General features: G+C 41.9%; 1 protein-coding gene across 1 annotated transcript; it reads left to right on the top strand.

The window, feature by feature from the left end:
- Positions 1-23,019, top strand: Tlr6 (toll like receptor 6). The gene is made up of 2 exons (XM_051174018.1): positions 1-2,000; positions 21,984-23,019. The coding sequence occupies exons 1-2, from the start codon at positions 10-12 to the stop codon at positions 22,384-22,386; spliced, it is 2,394 nt and encodes a 797-aa protein (XP_051029975.1). The 5' UTR covers positions 1-9; the 3' UTR covers positions 22,387-23,019.
- Positions 23,020-24,715: the final 1,696 nt, after the last annotated feature.

Raw genomic sequence — 24,715 nt, forward strand, 5'->3', positions numbered from 1 at the left:
CTGTGAAAAATGGTACTGACCCTTTGGGATAGCCATTACAACATGACCCGAGACAGAGATCCCATTGTGGGAAGTTTTCATGTTATATGCATCCTGGTCTTCATAAGTGGAAGCCTGATTCAGTCCTCTGATGTACTCGAGCCTGCAGTAGACTATTCAAACAGGAACCTTACCCATGTCCCCAAAGACCTGACACCAAGAACAAAAGCCTTAAATCTGTCTCAAAACTCTATCCAAGAGCTTCAGATGTCTGATGTCAGTATGCTGCCCGAGTTGAGGGCCCTGAGACTATCCCATAACAGAATCCAAAGACTCAATTTTGGTGTGTTCAAGTTCAACCCGAAGTTAGAATACCTGGATGTGTCCAACAATCACTTGAGAAACATCTCTTGCTGCCCTGTGGTGAGCTTGAAGCATTTAGACCTCTCCTTCAATGACTTTGATGTGTTGCCCATGTGTAAGGAGTTTGGCAACTTGACAAGGCTGAGTTTCTTGGGGTTAAGCGCTACAAAGTTCCGACATCTGGATCTGCTCCCAATTGCTCACTTGCACCTAAACTACATTCTTCTGGGCTTAGTGGGTTATCATGTAAAAGATGGCGAGACAGAAAGTCTTCAGGTTCTTAATACCAAGGCTCTCCATTTGATCTTTCATCCAAATAGCTTGTTCTCTGTGCAAGTGAACATATCTGTGAATGCTTTGGGATGTTTACAACTGAGTAATATTAAATTGAATGATGGAAACTGTCAAAGGTTAACTACATTTTTATTAGAACTCACCAGAGGTCCAACCTTATTAAATTTGACTCTCTACCATGTGGAAACAACCTGGAAATGCTTGGTTGAACTTTTACAATTCCTTTGGCCACGGCCGGTGGAGTACCTTAACATTTACAACTTAACGATAACTGAAAGCATTAATTATGAAAATTTTACTTACTCCGAGACAGTACTGAAGGCATTGACAATAGAGCACATTACAAACCAGGTGTTCATCTTTTCAAAGGAGGCGTTGTACTCTTTGTTTGCAGAGATGAACATTAGGATGCTGACCATCACAGACACGCCTTTCATCCATATGCTCTGCCCTCTGTTACCAAGCACATTTGTGTTTCTGAACTTTACCCAGAATGTTTTCACAGACAGTGTTTTCCAAGACTGTTCCACTTTAAAGAGACTGAATACACTTATCTTACAAAAGAATGGCTTGAAGAACCTTTTCAAGGTAGCTCTCATGACTGAGAATATGGCCTCTCTGGAAACTTTGGATGTTAGTTTGAATTCCTTGGACTCTCATGCATATGAGAAAACATGCTCTTGGGCTGAGAGTATATTGGTGTTAAATTTGTCTTCAAATATGCTTACTGGCTCTGTCTTCAGATGCTTGCCTCCTAAGGTCAAGGTCCTTGACCTTCACAACAACAGAATAATGAGCATTCCTCAAAAACTCATTGCACTAGAAGCTCTGCAGGAACTCGATGTTGCATCCAATTCCTTAATGGATCTTCCTGGATGTGGGGCCTTCAGCAGCCTTTCTGTGCTGGTCATTGAGCATAATTCAGTTTCCCATCCCTCAGCAGATTTCTTCCAGAGCTGTCAGAAGATCAGGTCCATAAGAGCAGGGAACAACCCATTCAGATGTACATGTGAGCTGAGAGAATTTGTCAAAAACATAGGCCAAGTATCAGAAGTGGTAGAGGGCTGGCCCGATTCTTACACATGTGACTCCCCGGAAAGTGCTAAGGGGACCCCATTGCAGGACTTCCACATGTCTCCATTGTCCTGTGAAACTGTTCTGCTGATTGTCACCATCGGGGCCACTTTGCTGGTGCTGGCCATCATCGTAGCTTTCCTCTGCCACTGCTTTGATCTGCCCTGGTATCTAAGGATGATGTGTCAGTGGGCACAGACCCGGCACAGGGCCAGGAACATCCCCATAGAGGAACTCCAGAGGAACTTCCAGTTCCATGCTTTTGTCTCATACAGTGAGCATGATTCCACCTGGGTAAAGAATGAATTAATACCAAACCTAGAGAAAGATGACATACGGGTTTGCCTCCACGAGAGAAATTTTATCCCGGGCAAGAGCATTGTGGAGAATATCATACATTTCATCGAGAAGAGTTACAAGTCCATCTTTGTGTTGTCTCCACACTTCATCCAGAGTGAGTGGTGCCATTATGAACTCTACTTTGCCCATCACAATCTCTTCCATGAAGGGTCTGATAACTTAATTTTGATCTTGCTGGAGCCCATTCCACAGGACAACATTCCCAGTAGGTACCACAAGCTGAGGGCTTTGATGGCACAGCGGACTTATTTGGAATGGCCTACAGAGAAGAGCAAACATGGACTCTTTTGGGCCAACCTTAGAGCTTCTTTTATTACAAAGTTAGCATTAGTCCATGAAGGGGATGTGAAAACTTGAAGCTTGGATTTCCAACTTAGTAAACTGTCAACTTGAACTCTGATGCGCATTGTGGAGGTACTTCTGCTATGGTGTCCTAGCTTTGATTCTGTAACTGTGATAAGCAACATGAACAAAAGCATCTTGTGAGAGAAAGGGTTTCTTTTGGCTTACGATCAGAGTGTACCGTGAAGGGAAGTCAGGCGGGAACTCGAAGCGGGAATCTGGAGGCAGGAATTGAAGCAGAGACCATGGAAGAAAGCTGCTTTCAGCCTTGCACTCCACATCTTGTCCAATGTGCTTTCTTGTAGCACTGAAGACCACCTGCACTGCCCACAATGCTCATGGACCCTCCCGTGTCAATATGAATCAGGAAAATGCCCCAGAAGCTTGCCTGCAGTCTGATTGAGGCATTTTTCCCAGTTGAAGTTCTTTCTTCCCAAATGTGACCCTAGCTTGTGCCAAGTGACACAAAACAAAAAACTAACACATATGGTTTGGAGATAAAATGTCCCCAAAGGCTTGTGCTTGAAAGCCTTGAGGAAAAACCCGATGGTGCTATTTCTAATTAGTTTATGAAGGTACTACCTTCATCAAAGGGTTCACCCACTGCTGAGTTCACTGCTGAATGGAAAATTAGGATGGGAGCCCTAATTGTAGGAAGGAGTTCATTAGGGACATGGCTTCGAAGGCTATATTTTCTTTGAGACTCATTTTTTTAAAAATTGTTCTTAAGTCAGAGTCTCACCATATGAGATTCAGATAGTCCCTGAGTTCAGTGTGACCCTTCTACCTCAGCCTCCCAAGTTCTGGCATTACAAGATGAACCACCACAATTAGCTTAGGAGTGCGCTCTCTCTCTCTCTCTCTCTCTCTCTCTCTCTCTCTCTCTCTCTCTCTCTCTCTCTCTCTGTGTGTGTGTATGTGTAAGGTGTAAGGTTTTCCCACCTGCCGCTCGTCTTGTCCCGCCGCTGCGCCAGCCCCAAAAAACACACTGAGACTCTGTATTAGGTACAGTGCTGTTGGCTAGGTACTAGTTTCTTATCGGCTAGCTCTGTCTTAAGTATTAACCCATTTCTGTTAATCTATGTATTTCCACGTGCTCTCATCTTACCAGAGCGAGAGGCCGCGCTGGCATTCTGCTCTGTCTCCCCGGTCTCTCCATCTTGACCCCTCCTTACCACTTCCTCTTTCCTCGTTGTCTCCTAGTCCCGCCTATCTTGCTTTCCTATTGGCCAACAGTGCTTTATTCATTAACCAGTATGAGAAACATATACAGAATGACATCTCCCATCATGTGTATGTGTCCCACCCTGTTCTCGCTGCTTCCCCATCACCACAGGTGGTGAACAACCCCTCATCATGTGCCCCCCACTGTCATGCACTCCAACTGTCAGGATACTCTCCTTGGCCACAGGTCCTAAAGCCAGGGACTCGGGTGAACCTGGACTGAAGCCATGGGTACGTTCTCCTTTGTTTACATGGGGCCTTCAGTCACAGTGGCACAAAGCTGACAAATACAGCTTTTATCGCTGTATTTTTTATCGCTGTATTGACAGAGATAAGGCCCTGATGCCACTGAGCTCTGGGATGAGGCTGAGGGATGGGCGTGGCACTCATTTTGTTACACAGAGGCAGCTCAGTTTCACCTGGCTTAGCTATTTGCTCTCATGTTGACATAGTCCTTTTTAAGTAAATACTCTGTCATTCATAGAGAGGTCCCTCTCCCTCCTTCTTTCCCAGATGGAGTTAGTGTGAGCCCACACACAAACAAAAAAAGCAATAGTTATATGATAGTCTTCAGATAATTCTGTAGCTCCTTGTTGGCCTTTGGCTGAGCTTTACCCTCCTGTGTGTGTATATAGGTAGATTGGCAAAAGTTTATTAACAACAGTTTGTCAGTAGGTATGAAGAGCCAAAGCATGTTCATTGGTTTAGATGGGGGAAAACATCTCTACTGATGCTACTAAAATATGCTGGGATTATTGTTGACATGATTTTTTTTTTCTTTTCACTCACTTGTGTGTTCTGATTTTTCTTAGTAAATGTTTTATTTGGATAATAAATGGTTGAAATTACTAAGGACTTTTGTTTGAGAAAAAATATAGTTACAAATATTTGATTCTGTTGTAGGAAAGAAGTTTTAAGATATCAAAGTAGTAGGGCGCATGCCTTTAACCCTGACCTCAGAAAGAAGAAGAGAGATCTCTGAGTTTGAGGCCAACCTGGTCTACACAGTGAGACCCTGTCTCAAAAACAAATAAATAAAATGCCAATGGCATGCTGAAGCCAGTGCCTTATTTAGGGTCTCTATTGCTGTGAAGAGACACCATGACCACAGCTACTCTTTATAAATGAAAACATTTAATTAGGGCTGCATTACAGTTTCAGAGGCTTAGTCCATTGTCTTCATGTCAGGAAGCATGGCTGCACACAGGCAGACATGGTGCTGGAGAAATAGCTGTGAGTTCTACATCAGGATCAGCAGGCAACAGGAAGAGAGAGCTATAGCTTAGGCATCTCAAAGACCACCTCCAATGACACACTTCCTCCACCAAAGCCACACCTACTCCAACAAGGCCACACTTCCTAATAGTGCCACTCCATATGGGCCTATGGGGTCCATTTTCGTTCAAACCACCACAGCCAGCTTGTATAGACTAATAATAACCAACTGCCAAATGTCTATCAGTTCTGCAGTCAGATCAGCTAGCAACCAAAAACCAGCTGTGGAGGGAACACTGGCACTCCAAATACCAACACATGCTACAAACCAGACTCTTAAGTTCATCAGCACCCAGTTAGAGGCAGCAATAACCAAGGAAAAATGTATTACCATAAAATATATAGATTCATTGTTTCAAAAACAACATGAAGCAGAAAGATGAGCATGGAGTGAAATGTGTGCACAGAGTTGGAAGGGCTAGTGTCAGTAATGTAAAAGAGAATGTACATTAAGGTATTAAACTATGATCCCAATATGAAAAAAGTTCTAGCTCATGAACAAATAAGTTCACTAAAGAGGTACAAATTGTCACTAAACATGAAAAAAAAAACTGAATGATATAACAAGGTGAAAAGAAACAATTAGGAAATATTGTTCCACATCACCAGAGGTGATGTGATCTGCCCATACTTACAAACACATTTACAAACCTAAGTGTGGAGAGCAGAGGCCCCTGGTATGCCGTTTTCAGTTTTGTGATCATAAGTGACGATGGCGGTACTGGAGAGCATGCCTCCAAGAAAAAGCTGTTCAATTAGAAGATGCCCAGATGAAACCAGAAATTATCCAAACAAGCGGACAAAAATATTACAACATAGAGACACAAGTAGAATGGAAAAGCCAAGTGACACAGCCCTCCAAAAGATCAGGAGAAAAGATCTATTACAGAATACAAAGATACCGAAATAGTGCAGCCCCTGGTGAACTCACCATGTTCCAGTGGAAGACCACATATCCACGAGTATTTGAGCAGCACAAATTGGTCTTCAAGAATCTTTTTAGTAAGGACACAAAATTGGGTGGTTAGGGAATGGGAGTGGATATGGGAACGGTTAGGGGATGAATTTGGTCAAAACACAATGTACAAAACTCTCAACAAACTAATGAAAATGTAAAAGTTACTGAAGAAAGTAAAATAGCATATAAAGATTCCAAAAGTTCACTTAAAAATTATCAATGGCCCAAAATAGAATGCAAGTAAGCAAAAGAATTCCACCTAAAGTGGAAAGTTAGCAACACAGAGGAAAATCGTCAGCCACATGGATGGGGAAAGCTAGCAATACGAGTGAAAAAGCTAACAACAAGGGGGAAAATTCAGCAAAGAAGTTAAGATTAAACACACAGACACACCTGGGAAAGAAGCAGTCAATACATCAAAAGGAAACTCAGTGGAAGGTGTCACTAATTAACTAAACGAAGCAGAAGAGAGAATATCAAGGATTGAGGAGGACATGGCTGACAAAACACTGCACTGAAATATCAATATGAGGAAAAAATAACACACACACAAAAAAAAACCAACGAGCCTGCCCACAACATCTAAGAATACTGTGAGACATGGCTGGAGACTAAGCCTAGAAAACCATGGGATAAAAAGGGGGGCTTAGGTAGGCACCAAAGCACAGAATCTATTCCATGAAGTTACAGCAAAAATTCTCAAAATCTGGACATTCAAACACAATTGTGCCTCATTGTCAAGAAAAACCCTAAACCATTTTAAACGCCATATTCTTTGAAAGGATTGAAGAATGCCTATCCATCTCAAATACATCTCTGTGTATCTTGAAAAACCTAACTAACTTAACTCTAAGCTTTGACTATCATAGGTAATTATCTATAATCTGTACTACATTATATTTACATTTCTAAATGAGGTATATAAACACAATACCTAAACAAAAGGAGAAATATACATATCACAAAATTGACCTTAAATTGTATTAATAAATGAAAATCCATTCCAAAACAAAGTATCCATATCTATACCATAATCCCCTTTTTACCTTTAAAAAAGATTTGGCTGTGATCATTAACCATTTATAACCAACCCCATTTAAATGAAAACAAACATTTATAAACAATATTTGGGAATTTGAGCGTCATTCTTTCCAAACTACTTCCTGCTGATTGGGGGCGCTGTCGTGGGGATCCTAAGAAGACTCAGAAATCCTGGCTGTAGTCAGGATAAACATCTATTCGGCCTATTTATCCTGATCCTTATTTAACAGCAAGACTGTACCCAATCTTGGTGGATAAATAAGGGCAAGCATAAACTAAGATGGTTAACAATACTAGTCTGGTATTGTAGATGTGTATACACAGAGGAGGAAGAAATAGTCTTCATGTTTCTCCTTTATGGAGCAGTTTAAGGACCACTGGTACTGGGTCTTCCTGAAAAGTTTGGGAGGTTTTCCAGTTTATTTCTTTTAATATGAGTTTTTATAGTTTTCCTTGATGGGGATGAGGAAAATGAGCGATTTCTCAGTGGGAAAAGCACTTGTTGCACAAGTGTGAGGGATCTGCTTTGCCCACATAAATGCTAGGCAAGTGTGGTGGCCACCCTGTAACACAGTGCTGCGGAGGCAGGGACAATGGATCCCTGGGGCAAGCAGACCCATTTAGACCAGATGAATCCAAAAGCTCCAAGTTCAAGTGAGAGGCCTTGCCTCAAAATAAAAGGTAAAGACATACAGCATCAGCTTCTGGCCTTCCCACCCATGCACACATATGCATATGCACACAAACATGTATGTACATAAATATACATTCACACACACAACACACAGGCCAAGACAAAAAGTGTTCATTAATAATTCTCTGGATCTGCCATAATCTTCCATTTCTTCTCTGATTTTATTAATTTAGGTTTTCTCTCTTTTTTTGTGATTAGTTTAGCTAGCGTTTTGTCTATCTAATTTTCAAAGACACACCTCTTTCAATAATTCTGGTATGGTTATTTTATTGTCTTTTGGTTTCTGATTTATAAATTCAAGAATGCTTTAAAAAGATCATACATTATGACAAAGTTGGTTTCAATCCATGGCTCAACAAACATAATTAAGTGTAATATGGTGCTCCACCATGCCTGTCTCAGACAACTAATATTTAACAAAGTTGTGAAAACATGCATCGTGATGATAGTGGAGTGGGTGCCTGAACTGGCCAGTCATCAGATTGGTGACTATCCAAATGGTCATCAGAGAGCATTCATCCAGTAACTGGTGGAAGCAGATGCACACACACACACACACACACTAATTAATAATGTTTGGTATTGACAGAGAGGTGAAATAATATCTTACATATACTTTAAAATTGTAACACTGTAAATACTTTTACGAATTTAAAACGGGGTATTTTCTGAGAATTAAAGGATTCTCTGGGAGAGGTGGCTGTATTGATGATACATGGGTTATCCACTGGATAATAGTAGGTAGCTCAGAGAGAGATGGGGTGTGAGCTTGGATGGAAATGAGGTACTAGGATGATAATGTGCTTTTCCTGGTGTTCCATTTAATTCCCTTTCTTGGGTCGTTTTGGTTTTGGTTTTAACAGAGTATCTTTTATACTTTGGCAACTTTGTATATGTGTACAATGTTGATCATCTCTATCTACTCCAACACCCCACTCCCAACACATCCTTTCAGGCCTTCTCTCTCCCCTCTTCCCCCCCCCCCCTCTCTCCTCATACTTTCACACTGCCTGTTGGAATGTTGACTGACGTTGGCATGGTTTTGTGATCTCATGGGAGCAACCACAGCTGTGCTGAGTTGGTGAGTGCATCCATCAAGTGTTGTCCTGAAGCCAGCGCTCCACAGCAGCCTTCCCACCCTCCAGGGCTCTGTCATCTATGCTTTGTCTTCCTTGATGTTCCCTGAGACTCAGGTGAGGGTTGATATAGTTGCCCTTTGCAGGTCTGAGCACTCAATAGTCCCTTGTTCTCAACACTTTGACAACTTAGGAGTCCCTTCGGTAGCTACTGACCACTGCAGAGAGAGGCTCCTCTGCCTAAGGTCAAAGGCATCGCTAATCTATGTTTATAAACTTTAATATTTAGAAGGCAGTTTGATGACATGTTCATTTAGCAAGGCAACAGTAGTATATTCCACACTCTTTAAGGGCTTTTAACATCCTGATTCATGATCATTTGACCACGTTTATAGTACCAGGTGCCAGGAAGGACTTCCTTCCTGTTGATTAGATCTGACTCAAGAGTGGTTGATTGCCTCGTGACCTTTGTCACAATTGCACCAGTGGGCACATCCTTAGGCATTTCTGTAATTCTGGAATGATAAAGCCCATGACTTTGGGAGCTGTTATAGCTATTTTGGGTTGTTAAATTGACTACATCTGCAATTAACTAAAAACTCATGCTGCTGTGAAGAATTTTTAGTTAATTGGATCTTTTGAGGTAGAAAGACCCACCTTAAAACCACGATCTGAGGTCAGAAGACACACCCTAAATCTGAGCCACACATTCTTATGGCAGCCAATTTAAAGGACAAGGAAGAAGGAAGATTTTGCTCTTTGCTTGCTTGCCCTGGCTCTCACTGGCAAGCATTGTAAAATAATCTTTTTATACAATGTGAAGAAATGTCACTTGGATTGGTTTAATAAAAAGCTAAATGGCCAATAGCTAGGCAGGATTTGGGGGGAGAGGATGCTGGGAAGAAGAAGGGTGGAGTTGTAAGGAGACAGCATGGGATACAGAGCAGGCAAGCAGCGTGGGCTTTACAAAGTAAAGGTAGCCAAGTGATGTAAAAGAACACAGATTCAAAGATATGAATTACTATTATAGAGCTATAGTATTAAAAACAGCTTGGTGTTGGCATAAAAATAGACAGGTGGATCAATGGAATCGATTTGAAGACCCTGGTATCAATCCACATACTCATAAACACCTGATTTTTGACAAAGAAGCCAAAATGGTACAATGGAAAAAGGAAAACCTTTTTAACAAATGGTGTTGGCATAACTGAATATCAATGTGCAGAAGACTGCAAATAGATCCATATCTATAGCCATGCACAAAACTCAAATCCAAGTAAATCAAGGACCTCAACATAAATCCAGCTACATTTAACCTGATAGAAGAGAAACTGGGAAGTAGCCTGAAATGCACTGGCACAGGAGACCACTTCTTAAGTATAACACCAGTAGCACAGACACTGAAAGCAACAATAAATGGGACCTCCTGAAACTGAGAAACTTCTGTAAGGCAAAGGCCACAGGCAATAAGACAAAACGACAGCCTACAGAATGGGTAAAGATCTTCACCAACCCCACATCTGGCAGAGGGCTGATTTCCAAAATTTATAAAGAACTCAAAAAACTAGACATCAAAATACAAAATAACCCAATTGAAAAATGGTACAGAGCTAAACAGAGAATTCTCAACAGAACAATCTCAAATGGCCAAAAGACATTTAAGGAAGTGCTCAACATCCTTAATCATCAGGGAAATGCAAATTAAAATGACTCTGCGATACTATCTTACACTTGTCAAAATGGCTAAGATAAAAAATACTGAGGACAGCTTGTGTTGGAGAGGATGTGAAATCAGGGGAATACTTCTGCACTGTGGGTGGGAATGCAATCTTGTACAGCCATTTTGGAAACCAGTATGGTGGTTTCTAAGAAAATTGGAAATCAATCTACCTCAAGACCCAGTGATACCACTCTTGGGCATTTACCCAAAGGATGCTCAATCATACCACAAGGACACTTGTTCAACTATGTTCATAGCAGCATTATTCATAATAATCAAAACCTGAAAATGACCTAGATGCCCCTCAACAAAAGAATGGGCAAGAAAAATGTGGTACATTTACACAATGGAGTATTACTCAGTGTTAAAAAAATGATGACCTCATGAAATTTTCAGGCAAATGGATGGAACTAGGAAAAAACATCATGAGTGAGGTGACCCGCTCCTATGTGGATATTAGATATAAAGCAAAGGATAATCAGACTAAAATCTACAGCTCCAGAGAAGCTAGGTAATAAGGAGGACCCTAAAGGAGACATATAGATCACCATGGGAAGGTAAATTAGGTGATATCTACAGGGAAAACTGGAGGTGAGGGTGGTAAGGGGGAGGGAGGGGGGGATGAGAACAGGAGGGAATGAGATGGCTGAAGGGGGGAGAGATACAGTGAAAGAACAATGAAAGAGATAACTTACTAGAGAGAGCCACTGTGGGCTTACCAAGAAACCTAGTGATAGGGTAACTCCCAAGAATCCACAAGGAGGACCCCCAACGAAGACTCCTAGCAATAAATAGTAGAGAGGATGCCTGACTTGGCCTACCCCTGTAATCAGATTGATGAATACCCCAACTATCATCATAGAGCCCTCATCCAGAAACTGATGGAACCGTATGCAGAGATGCACAACCAAGGATCAGGCTGAGCTCTGGGAATCCAGTTGAAGAGAGGGAGGGGGAACATATGAACAATGGAGGTCAAGATCATGATGGAGAAATCTACAGAGACAGCTGAACCAAGCTCACGGAAACTCATGGACTCTAGGCCTACAACTGTAGAGACTCCAGGGGACAAAACTAGGGCCTGTGTATGTGGGAGACTGTTGTGATGCTTGGACTAGCTGAGGGGTCCATGGTAGTAGGACCACAATACAAACAATACAAACTGGTACATGAGCCAGCTTGTTGGGGCTCATTCTTTAGGGTGGGATGCCATGATCAATGGTAGTAATACTAAGATATAATCCCAATACATGAGCTAGCTTGTTGGAGCCCATTCCCTATGGTGGGATGCCATGCTCAGTCTTAATGCATGGGAGAGGGGCCTGGCCCTGCCCCAATCTATTGTTCCAGACTATGTTGACTCCTCATGGGAGCCCTTACTCATGAAGAAGCATAGACCGGGAGTGGTCTAGTGGGGAAGTGAGGGGGTGGGAGGAGGGGTGGGAGGAAGAACTGTGGTTGGAATGTAAAACGAAATAAAAAAAATATTAGCAATGAAACTTGAAAAAAGTTAATATGAGTTAATTGAAGTTATAAGAACAAGTTAGATATAAACCTAAGCTATTGGCCAAGTTTCATAATAAATAAAATGTCTTCATGTGGTTATTTGGAAGCTGGCTGATGGGACAGAAAAAGTCGGACTATAGGCAATTCCATCCCTTCACTGTTACTAGAGCCAGGCAGCAGGGGTACCTTTCATCCATCTCTGTGAGTTCCAGGCTAACCTGATCTACAGAATGAGTTCCAGGGCAGCCAGGCCTACACAAAGAAACCCTGTCTCTAAAAGCAAACAAAAAGGCAGAGGAAACGCAAAGTAGATGAGGTGTGCCAGAACCTGGCAACTGCCACCACGGTAAGCAGGTTAAATTCGGCCAATAATGGTCCACGAATTATTGACACCACTTCTTCACTCCACTAGTGCAGACAACAACGAGCCTACTGAAGTGAAAAATAAAGATAGAATCTAAAGAGATTACTGTATTTGACTGCAAGTCTGCTAATTGTTTCATAGGCTGTTCTACTTAGGAACAGGAGTACGTGGGCATAAGCTTTCTATGTGGTGTAATTCCAGTAATTAACAGTAGGTGGCAATAAAGAGCCCTTTCTTGCTTGAGGAAGTTAAGTGCTTGGATTTCTTACTGCTATGCGGGTGAGACAGGTTGCCTTGGTAAGTGAAACAAATTACTCTTTTTTCGAAATAAGGACAGTGCTAGTTGGCATGAGTAAATAGAAAATGTCTCTATGATCAAGTCATGTAAGTTTCTCTAAGTAGGCTTGCTTCTGATAATCAACTACTGTGGGGTTCAAAACTAGTGTTTGTACAACCTAAATCAGAGTAAAACTTTATCTTGTGTGTCTTGTGTGATTTGTTTTTGAGAGCGAGTGTGTGTGTGTGTGTGTGTGTGTGTGTGTGTGTGTGTGAGTGAGTGAGTGAGTATATGGTCACAGGTGCCTTTTTTTTTTAACACAGCTATTTTTTATTTTAAGTGACCTCTCCTCCCCACCTTCTCCTCCCCCTCTCCTCTGTGTCCCCTCCTCTCCCTCCCCCTCTCCCCCTTCTTCCCATCTATATTCCTGTCAATGAAATGTTCAGGAAAATGGATAAGCTGTGACCTGCATACATTTGAGTGTGTCTACCAAGAATTCACGTGCTGGAACTTACTACCCTCTGCCAGGCACAAAGAGCTAGCTCGGAAGCTCTGTCTGTCGATGCCATTTGGAGGTGATCCTTTGGGAGGAAACTAGGATTGGGTTTGATCAGATCTTAAGAGCAGAGGCCCACGATGGAATACTAGTGGCTTAATAAAAGCAGGGGGAGTGGCCAACATACATACACATATACCAGTCTCTTGTCATGGGATGCCCTCTGCTGTGCTGGGATTATGCTATCAAGGCCATTGCTAGATGTGACCCCCTAACTGTGTCCCAAAACGGTAAGTAAAATTAACTTCTTTTCTTTGTCAATTAGTCTGTCTCTAGTGTTTCATTATACCAAAGAAAAAGTCCAGTTGAACTCACTTTCTCCGGGAAAAGTGCTGCTAACCATACACAGCTACTTCATAATTGAGAGGGTTATGATCACTTTCATTCTGGGTTATCCTTACTGGATATTCCTGATGCTTTCTCAGACGACTGAAACTGTTCTGTGGAGCTAGACACCAAGGTGGAATTGTAGGTTTTGGAAATACTCTCCAAGCCACATTCAAGTTGATCAATGCAGAAGTTTGCAAAGTCACACAGGAAGCTGAACAAAAAAGCTCTTGCTTGCCCTCTGACTGGACTTTCCAGCGGTGGGTTAATAGTTCCTCCAGCCCAGAGAAAACTCTCACACATGTTGGCAGAACTGAACTTATGTATGGGTGTTGTCCCATTTAAGACCAGCCAAACCCTGATTTAATGTCCCTAGAGTTTCTGGAAAGGGGCAACTCAATCATGTTACTTCCTTGTATCATTTGATGCTTGCCCCAGAGCATAAAAAGTGGACATAATGTATCTGAAGACTCTTGCTCTTAAAGGGTCCACTGGCTTTTCAGTGACTGAGTCACCCTTTCAGCTGATGGTGAAGTGGTTTTGAGGTTCTAAAATAGATAGGGGTCAGTGACTGTCATTAAGACTTTGCTCAGCAATGTTTCGGCAGGACATGGTGTGACATCCCAGCATTCTGGAGGCTGAGGCAGAAGGGTCACTGCAAGTTTGGGGCCTGGTCTACATAGCTACAAAGTGAATTCCAAGGTAGCCATGGTTACATATTGAGAGATACCTCAAAAACAAAAGCAGTAACAATAAGAATTTAGTTTTATTTGGACAAGAAAATTTAGACATTGATTTTCAATGACTTTAGTGAGTTTATTATCTACAATTTATAGCTCCAAATATCTAAAATTATCTAAAAACGTAAAGATATCTATAAGTATCTAATATTTATTTCTTTTCTTTGAGTTCCTTAAAAAAAAACATGTATTTCTTTACTTTGTGTGTGTGTGTGTGTGTGTGTGTGTGTGTGTGTGTGTGTGCGTGCGCGCTCTTGTGGAAGTTGGGCAGTTTGTGGGAGATGATACTCTCCCTCGACTGTGTGGGTCCCAGGGAATGAACTCAAGTTGTCAGGGCTGGCAGCAAGTGCCTTTACCAGCCAAGCCATCTCACCAGCCCTAATATTTAAATGTCTTAATTGTACAAAGAAAAAGTGGTTTCATAAGCTGAATATCTCCCATTAGTGACTCTAAGTGAAAGGACTCTGCAGTCAGTTGATGTATGGTGAGGACATGTGGGTAGGGATCTGTCTCTGTGCTGGTTACTGGTGGCTTGTTTTTCTAATGCCGTTTTAGTGAGCTTTCAATCAATCCACTGAGACAACTGCAGAGCTGTGCAGCCTTTACTTCAAGAGCCTCTACTGTCCATGTCAGCACAACTCCCCGTGTTCTCATACGCCACTGATGTCAACACAACCCCCTCTGTTGTCATAGGCCACTGGAAAGGTGACAGCAGTATCTGAGGGACTATGGGCTGATAACTAGACTAAAGGGCACAACCCCAGATGTCTGGCACTTCAAAGGGGGGAAATATTCATCTGATGAGTGAATGAAGAAGATTTGCTGAAGCTTTTTCATGTTTGAATCCCTGCAATATTTGCTGGATAAATAAATGAATGAAGGGTGTGTGAATTATTCTTTTTAAAATTTTGTTATTTTATATACCAACCACAATTTCTCCTCCCTCCTCTCCCGCCACCCGCTCCTCCTCCACCTCCATTCAGAAGGGGTAAGGTCTCCCATAGGAGTCAACAAAGCATGGCACTTCTAGCTGAGGTAGGACAAAGCTCCTCCCCCTCGCTTCAAGGCTGAACAAGGCATCCCATCATAGGGAGTAGGTGCCAAAGACCCAGCTCATTCATTAGGAACAGGTCCTGGTCCCCACTGCTAGGAGCCCTACAAAAGACCAAGCAACACAACTGTCACACAGATGCAGAGGGCCTAGGTCAGTGCCATGTCGGTTCTCTAGGGGTCAGTCCAGAGTCTGTGAACATCCACAAGCTCAGGTGAGTTGTCTCTGTGGGTTCAGTGAATTACCCTTTCTTCTTATTATTTTTAATTTTTTTCTTATTTTACATATCGATCCCATTTCCATCTCTTTCCTATCCTCCCATGCCTCCCACAGGTCCCCTCCACCCAATCTGAGGTCCACTCCTCAGGAAGGGTGAGCCCTTCCATGAAGGATCATCAAAGTCTGTCAAGTCATTTTGGGTAGGGCCTAGGCCCTCTCCCATGTGTCTAGGCTATCCCTTCATGGGGAATGGGCTCCCCAAATCCCTTCCTGCTCTAGAGATACATCCTGATCCCATTGTCAGAAGCCCCATAGACTTCCCAAGCCTCCTGAGACCCACATTCAAGGGGTCTGGGTCAGTCTTGTGCTGGTTTCCCAGCTATCAGACTGGGGTCCATGAGCTCCCCCTTGTTCAGGTCAGCTGATTCTGTGGGTTTCTCCAGTCTGTTCTTGACCCCTTTGCTCATTACTTCTCCCTCTCTGCAACTGGATTCCAGGAGTTAGGCTCAGTGTTTAGCTGTGGGTGTCTGCTTCTGCTTCCTTCAGATACTGGATGAAGGCTCTAGGATGGCATATAAGGTAGTCATAAATCTCATTATTGGGGAAGTATGTTTAAGGCAGCCTCTCCACTATTGCTTACATTGTTAGTTGGGGTCATCCTTGTAGGTCACTGAACATTTCCCTAGTGCAAGATTTCTCTTTAAACCTATAATTGCTCTCTCTATTATGGTATCTCTATTATGGTATTTCTCTTCTATTCTTTCCCTGACTCAATCTTCCTGCTCCCTTATGTTCTCCTCTCCTCTTCTCCCCTTCTCTTTCTTCTAACTCTTCCCCTCTCTCCTGCTCCCAATTTGTTCAGGAGATCTCATCCCTTTCCCCTTCTGTAAGGGACCTCCTTGTTTCCTAGCTTCTCTGACAGTGTGGATTGTGGACTGGTGATTCTTTGTTCTATGCCTGAAATCCATATATGAGTGAGTACATAACATGTTCATCTTTTAGTGACTGGGATACCTCACTCAGGATGGTTTCTTCTCGTTCCATCCATTTGCCTGTGAATTTCAAGATTCCATTGTTTTGTTTGTTTGTTTGTTTTGTTTTTTTGTTTTGTTTTGTTTTCTTCTGTTGAGTAGTACTCCATTGTGTAAATGTACCACATTTTCTTTATCAATTCTTCAGTTGAGGTAGACTGACTCCCATTTTCCTGAGAAACTGCCATACTAATTTCCAAAGTGGCTGTACAAGTTTGCACTCCCACCAGCAATGGAGGAGTGTTCCCTTTCTCCACATCCTCTCCAACATAAACTGTCACTGGTGTTTTTTATTTTAGCCATTCTGACAGGAGTAAGATGGTGTCTCAGAGTTGTTTTGATTTGCATTTCCCTGATGACTAAAGATGTTGAGCACTTTCTTAAGTGTCTTTCAGCCATTTTAGATTCCTCTATTGAGAAGTCTCTATTTGGTTCTGTACCCCACTTTTTAATTGGATTATTTGGTGTTTTGGTGACTAGCTTCTTGAGTTATTTGTATATTTTGGAGATAAGCCCTCTGTCAGATGTGTGGTTGGTGAAGACTTTTTCCCATTTTGTGGACTGCTGTTTTGCCTTGTTGACTGTGTCCATTGATACAGAAGCTTCTCAGTTTCTGGTGGTCCCATTTATTAATTGCCAATCTCAGTGTCTATGCTACTGGGGTTATGTTCAGGAAGTGGTCTCCTGTACCAATTCATTCAAAGGTACCTCCCACTTTATCTTCTAAGAGGCTCAGTGTGGCTGGATTTATGTTGAGGTCTTTGATCCATTTGACTTAAGTTTTGTACAGAGGGATAGATATGGATCTATCTGCAGTCTTCTACACGCCAGCATCCAGTTGTGCCAACACCATTTGTTGAAGATGCTTTATTTTTTCCATTGTATAATTTTAGCTGCTGTGTCAAAAATCAGGTATTCATAGGTGTGTGGGTTAATAGCAGGGTTTTCAATTCAATTCCATTGGTGTACCTGTCTATTTTTGTGCTAATGCCAAGCTGTTTTCAGGACAATAGCTCTATAATAGAGCTTGAAGTCAGGGATGGTGATGTCTCCTGAAGTTCTTTTATTGTACAGGGTTGTTTTGGCTATCCTGGGTTTTTTGTTTTTCAAAATAAAGTTGAGTATTGTCCTTTCAAGGTCTATGAAAATTTGTGCTGGAATTTTGATGTAGATTGCATTGAATCTGTAGATTGCTTTTTGGCAAGATTGCCATTTTTACTATGCTGATCCTGCTTATCCATGAGCATGGGAGATCTTTACATTTTCTGGTATCTTCTTTAATTTCTTTCTTGAAAGACTCAAAGTTCTTGCTATATAAGTCTTTCACTTGTTTGTTTAGCATGACCTCAAGATATTTTATGTTGTTTCTGGCTTTTGTGATGTGTTAGGAGTAAGGTTTTTCCCTGTAGGCCTGGACCCATAGCTGCGCCAGCCCCAAATAATACACAGAGATGCTGTATTTGATATAACGCTGTTGGCCTGTTACTAGTTTCTTATCTGCTAGCTCTGTCTTAAATATTAACCCATTTTTACTAATCTAAGTGTTTCCACGTGGTTTTATCTTACTGGAGAGAGAGCCCGGCGTACTACCCTGTAGGCCCTCCATCTTGGATCTCTCTCCTACTCTTTCCTCTCTCCTCCTAGTTTCCTAGTCCCATCTATCTTGCTTTCCTATTGGACAACAGTGCTTTATTCATTAACCAATAAGAGAAACATATTTACAGAATACATCTCCCATCAGTGATGTTTCTCTGATTTCTTTCTCAGCCCATTTATCGTATGTATATAATAGAGCTTATCAGTGTATATAATAGTGTTTATCAGTATAGGTGTTTCTTGCTAGGATTTTTTTTGGGTCACTTGTGTAAACTATCATATCATCTGCAAATAGTGAAAGTTTGACTTCTTCCTTTCTAATTTGTATCACCCTGTACTCCTTTTGTTGTCTTATTGCTCTAGCTATTGAACAGTTTGGACAGAGTGGACAACCTTGTCTTGTTCCTGATTGTAGAGTTGCTCTCCATTTAGTTTGATGTTGGCTGTTGGTTTACTGTATATTGCTTTTATTATATTTAGGTATGTTCCTGTTATCTCTGATCTCTCTAAGACCTTAATCATGAAGGGGTGTCAGATTTTTGTCAAAGGCTTTTTCAGCATCTAATGAGTTGATCATAAGGTTTTCTTTTTCAATTTGTTTATATAGTGGATTACACTGATGGATTTTCATATATTGAATTATCCCTGCATCCCTGGGATGAAGTCTACTTGGTCATGGTGGGTGATTTCTCTGTTGTGTTCTTGGATTTGACTTGCCAGTATTTTATTGAGTATTTTTGCATCAATGTTCATGAGGGATATTGGTCTGTAGTTCTCTTTCTTAGTTGTGTCTTTGTGTGGCTTTGGTACCAAGGTAATTGTAGCCTCATAAAAAGAGTTTGGCAATGAACCTTCTGCTTCTATTGTGTGGAATGACTCAATATTCTTGTGACTTTTACAACCTGTTGTACTTTGAATGCCCTATGTCCCCTATGTATTTGAACACTTGGTCCCCAGCTGGTACTATTTGGGAAGGTGATAGGACATTTAGGGAGTGGAGCCTTGAAGAGGAATTGTGCCTGTCTGTCACTGAGGGTGGGTTTCAAAGGTTTCCTCTTGCTCTGCTACCTGTGTATGGATGATAATGTGATAAGCTGGCTTTCCTGCTCCTGTAACCATGCCTTCTCCACCATAATTACTCTGTTTCCCTGGAACCATAAACTAAAATAAACACATTCTTCCTTAAGTTGCTTTATCAGGATGTTTTATCACAGCAACAGAAGTAACTAAAATGGGATCTAGCCCTGCTTCCTTGCCATGACCAACAAGGCCTGGAGTGATCTGGGCCCTCCCCCATCAATCACTACTTAAGAAAATGCTGGACCTTATGGGGCATTTTCTCAATTTAGATTCCCTCCTTTCAGATGACTCTAGCTTTTGTCAAGTTAACATTAAACTACACAGTGTAAGGAGAGTCCATGGGTCATTTTTGTTCAATCCAACAGCTCCTACAATAAATAATCATGAATTTGGTGGCTTAAAACAACAACAATTTATTCTGGAGTCTGTAAGTACAGGCATCGGAAGGGCTGTGGTCTCTCTGGAGACTTCTCTAGCTCCTGTTGTATATAAAGTTGTTTGGGGCTAGCAAGGTGGCTGGGTGGGTAAAGGTATTTGCTGCCAAACCTGACATGCTGAGTTCAGTCTCGGAGAAAACTGACTCCCACAAGTTGTTATCAACACATGCACTGTGGCACATAGATGCAGACACACACACACACACACACACACACACACAAATTTTTTGATTAAAGTTCACAGTACTTATTGTTTACCTATCCACCATCTACTGAATTAATCAATCTTCCTGATTTTGGGTTGTCTAACTCTAAAGAATGTAGTCTTCATTTCATGTATCTCCAATAACAAAAACTGGTTAATGTCTAATTTAATGTAATCATTTAATGTGATTTTTTCCTAGGATCTGTACCCGTGTTGAGATGCTCTGAAAAATAGCAGCTGCTTCAGGAATGTCTATTGTCATCAGCTTCTATTTTGTCATTGTCTTAGAACTGATACCTATCACAACCCAATTGTCTGATGGAAGTGAGCTTATCATTAAGATACCAAGAGCAAACCTCACCCATGTGCCCAAGAACCTACCCTTGACAACAACTACTTTAGATCTATCACAAAACAATATATCTGAGCTTCAGACTTCTGATGTCCTCTCATTGTCCAAGCTGAGAGTCTTGATGATGTCCTATAACCGACTCCAGTATCTTGATATTGGTGTTTTCAAATTCAACACAGAGCTGGAATATTTGGATTTGTCCCACAATGAGTTAAGGGTGATTTCTTGTAACCCAACAGTCAACTTCAAGCACTTAGACCTCTCATTCAATGCTTTTTATGCTTTGCCTATATGCAAAGAGTTTGGCAACATGTCCCAATTAAAATTTCTGGGACTGAGTGGTAGCAAGGTACAGAGTTTCAGTGTGCACCCGATTGCTCATCTGAATATCAGTAAGGTTTTGCTGGTTTTAGGAGACACTTACGGGGAAGTAGAAGACCCTGAGAGTCTTCAGCACATTAGCACTGGGAGTCTGCACATTGTTTTCCCTGAGAGAAGAGAATTTTGTTTCAGTCTGGATGTGTCAGTCAGCACAGCAATCAGCTTGGAACTATCTAACATCAGGTGTGGACTTGAAGACAAGGAGTGCTCTTATTTCTTAAGGGCTTTGTCCAAGCTTAGAAAGAATCTGAGGCTATCAAATCTTACCTTAAACAATGTTGAAACAACATGGAATTCCTTCATTAATATCCTCCAGGTTGTTTGGCATACACCTGTAAAGTATTTCTCAATTTCAAACATGAAACTACAAGATCAAGTTGACCAAAGAAGTTTCAATTATTCTGGTACTTCCCTGAAGGCTTTGTCCATATATCAAGTGGTCAGCGATGTGTTCAGTTTCCCACAGCATTATATATATGATATCTTTTCCAATATGAACATCCAAAGTATCACAGTGTCTGGAACACCCATGTTTCACATGGTTTGCCCATCTCAAGCTAGCCCATTTCTGTATTTGGACTTCAAAGATAACCTCTTAACAGACATGGTTTTTAAAGATTGCAGACACTTAATCAAACTGAAAACACTCAGTTTACAAAAGAACAAGTTGAAAAAACTTGAAAATATAATTCTTATGTCTGCTGAGATGACATCGCTACAAAAACTAGACATTAGCCAGAATTCTCTAAGGTACGGCGAGGGGGAAAGCATATGCTCCTGGACTGGGAGTTTGCTGGTTTTAAATTTGTCTTCAAATATGCTTACTGGCTCTGTCTTCAGATGCTTACCTCCCAAGATCGAGGTCCTTGACCTTCACAACAACAGAATAATGAGCATTCCTAACGATGTCACCCTCCTGCAAGCTCTACAGGAACTCAATGTTGCATCCAATTCTTTAACAGACCTTCCTGGATGTGGGGCCTTCAGCAGCCTTTCTGTGCTGGTCATTGAGCATAATTCAGTTTCCCATCCCTCAGCAGATTTCTTCCAGAGCTGTCAGAAGATCAGGTCCATAAGAGCAGGAAACAACCCATTCAGATGTACATGTGAGCTGAGAGAATTTGTCAAAAACATAGGCCAAGTATCAGAAGTGGTAGAGGGCTGGCCCGATTCTTACACATGTGACTCCCCGGAAAGTGCTAAGGGGACCCCATTGCAGGACTTCCACTTGTCTCCATTGTCCTGTGACACTGTTCTGCTGATTGTCACCATCGGGGCCACTTTGCTGGTGCTGGCCATCATCGTAGCTTTCCTCTGCCACTGCTTTGATCTGTCCTGGTATCTAAGGATGATGTGTCAGTGGGCACAGACCCGGCACAGGGCCAGGAACATCCCCATAGAGGAACTCCAGAGGAACCTCCAGTTCCATGCTTTTGTCTCATACAGTGGGCATGATTCCACCTGGGTGAAGAATGAATTAATACCAAACCTAGAGAAAGATGACATACGGGTTTGCCTCCACGAGAGAAATTTTATCCCGGGCAAGAGCATCGTGGAGAATATCATACATTTCATCGAGAAGAGTTACAAGTCCATCTTTGTGTTGTCTCCACACTTCATCCAGAGTGAGTGGTGCCATTATGAACTCTACTTTGCCCATCACAATCTCTTCCATGAAGGGTCTGATAACTTAATCCTGATCTTGCTGGAACCCATTCCACAGTACTCCATTCCTAGCAACTACCACAAGCTTAAAACACTCATGGCACAGCGGACTTATTTGGAATGGCCCATGGAGAAAAGCAAACATGGACTTTTTTGGGCCAACCTAAGAGCAACCATTAATGTCAAGCTGGTTAACTAAGCAGAAACCATATGTCACATACAGCAATAAGAATCTAAGCGACAGTGGAGAAGCTACCTTAAATGCCCTTCCTCTATAATGAGATTGATGACTACCTTAAATGCCATCCTAGAAGTTTCATCCAGTGACTGATGGAAGCAGAAGCAGACATCCACAGATAAACACTGAGCCATGCTCCTAGAATTCAGTTGTAGAGAGGGAGGAGTAATGAGCAAAGGGGCCAAGACCACCTGGAGAAAACCACAGAAACAGCTGACCTGACCACATGGACCCTAGTCATAAAACTGGAAAACCAGCATTGAACCAAACCAAACCTTCTGAATGTGGGTGTCAGTTAGGAGGCCTCTGATAGTGGAACCAGTATTTATCTCTAGTGCACAAATGGACTTTGGGAGCCCATTCCCCCCATGGAGGGCTACTCTCTCTGCCTAGGCCCACCCCCAAATGATATGACAGACTCTGATGATCCCCCATGGGATGCCTTACCCTTCCTGGGGAGTGGATGGAGGGGTGCAATGGAGGATCAGTGGGAGGCATGGGAGGATGGGAGGGAACTAGGATTGATATGTAAAATAAGGTTGTTTCTAAATTAAATTTTAAAAGACTAAAAGAATAAAGAATAGTCATTTCATAGCGATTGCTTCTTTGGGCAGTTCTGATAATGGTGTTTATTTTGACATTATGATGCAGGAATTTGTGCTTAAAGCCCCAGTTTACTACTAGTGTGTGGTAATAAAAATCAGTGAGTGCCATATTGTGTATGGAAATCATTCACTTCTTTTTAAAAGAAAATATTGTTTTGTACATATAGGTATCTTGCCTGCATGCATTTCTGTATACCACATGCATGCATGGTGCCCTCAGAGACCAGTTGAGGGCAGTAGAGTGGAATTACAGACAGTTGTGAGTTTCTATGTGGTTGCTGGGAATTGAACCTGGGTCCTCCAAAAGAGGAGCCAGTGCTCTTAACTGCTGAGCCATCTCTCCAGCCCCAAGGTCATTAATTTCAAACACTTAAGGGATTCATTTGTTTCTTTGCTATTTCATTGAATTTTCTGTAGAACTTGCAAAAGCCCTTCTGCAGATGTGTGTATTTCTGTGTGCTGGGTCAACATTAGAAAAACTCCAACTGGATTCACTTCAGGTTCACTTTCCCATCATTCTTTCTCGGTTTGCCTTCTGAGTCCCAGATAGTACTCTTAGGCCCCGATAGTACTTTCCCACATAAATTGCCTGTATGTAAATTTTCATCTCTGTTTTCACTCTCTAGAGGGGTTGAAGGGCAGAGGATGGCATAGTCTACACATGACTATGTGTACTGATAATCCCTTGGTCTAAGGAACACACAGTGAATCCAGGAAGCCTGCATGTCTCCAGACACAGAAAGAGTAATGAAATAAGGACATACAGTGAAGTTCAGAGACTATTTAACATGTCCATCTTAGAAATAATAGGTAGTTAATCTCAACGCCTAGGTGACAGAGATAGATGGATCTCTGTGAGTTCAAGGCCGCACTAGTCTATACAATGTCCAGGACAGCCAGGGTTCTGTAGAGAAAGCCTGTCTCAAAACAAACAAAAACAAGACAAAAAACCCTGAAGTCATAGGTTAGGCTTTCCATTGGGTCTTGAAGGAAGGGTCAATAAGGAATGGTGAAGAATGAAAAGGCCATTAGAATAAAGAGCAAAGGCTTGGATACTCAGACTTACTCTAGAGCTGATATCCCAGTGTAGATAACAAATAAGACTAGTACAAATCATTGACTGCTAAATAAAACCATATTGCAGTCAGTCATGGTAGTGCATGTCTGAAATCCCAGCAACCTCAGGCTGACATAGGAGGTTGCTGAATTTTAGGCCAGCCTGGGCTACATAGTTAGCTCTATCTCCAGGAGAGAGTGGAAGAGAAATAAAAGTGGGAGCATATTGTCAAGGTGTTAAGTAGACTCCTGAGTCAGACCTGGGATTTATGAAACACAACTTAACATCTATGAAAGAACAATGGGATGTGAACATCAGCTATGAACCTGTTATTCCATAATGGCATTGCAACAGTCATTCTAAGTGGATTCTTCTATTTCCTCTGGGCCTGCTACACTTCCCAAATTACCCTTCTAGATTTCACAATCCTGTTTCCACTCCTTCGTAAGTTAGCTTTGGGGAACACATGTAGAAACCAAGTTTGCATAGACTGAACAGTTCAAGTTTCTTGACTCAGGGTCCTAGGGCTGGATGCCATGGTGAGGATGGGCTTGGCTCCTTGTGAGATCAGGGAGGGAAGGGCCTGCTCCCTGCCCCTTCTTGATTTGTATTTGGCCATTTTCTCCCT

This window comes from Phodopus roborovskii, unplaced genomic scaffold (genome assembly GCF_943737965.1).
Source record: "Phodopus roborovskii unplaced genomic scaffold, PHOROB, whole genome shotgun sequence".
NCBI lineage: Eukaryota > Metazoa > Chordata > Mammalia > Rodentia > Cricetidae > Phodopus > Phodopus roborovskii.

Bases quoted from the DNA above. Each gene is read 5' to 3' on its own strand.
- Tlr6 (XM_051174018.1), top strand. From the start codon at position 10: ATGGTACTGACCCTTTGGGATAGCCATTACAACATGACCCGAGACAGA. The intron at 2,001-21,983 runs CTGGGTAAAGAA...GCATGATTCCAC, and splicing joins TACAGTGAGCATGATTCCAC to CTGGGTGAAGAATGAATTAA.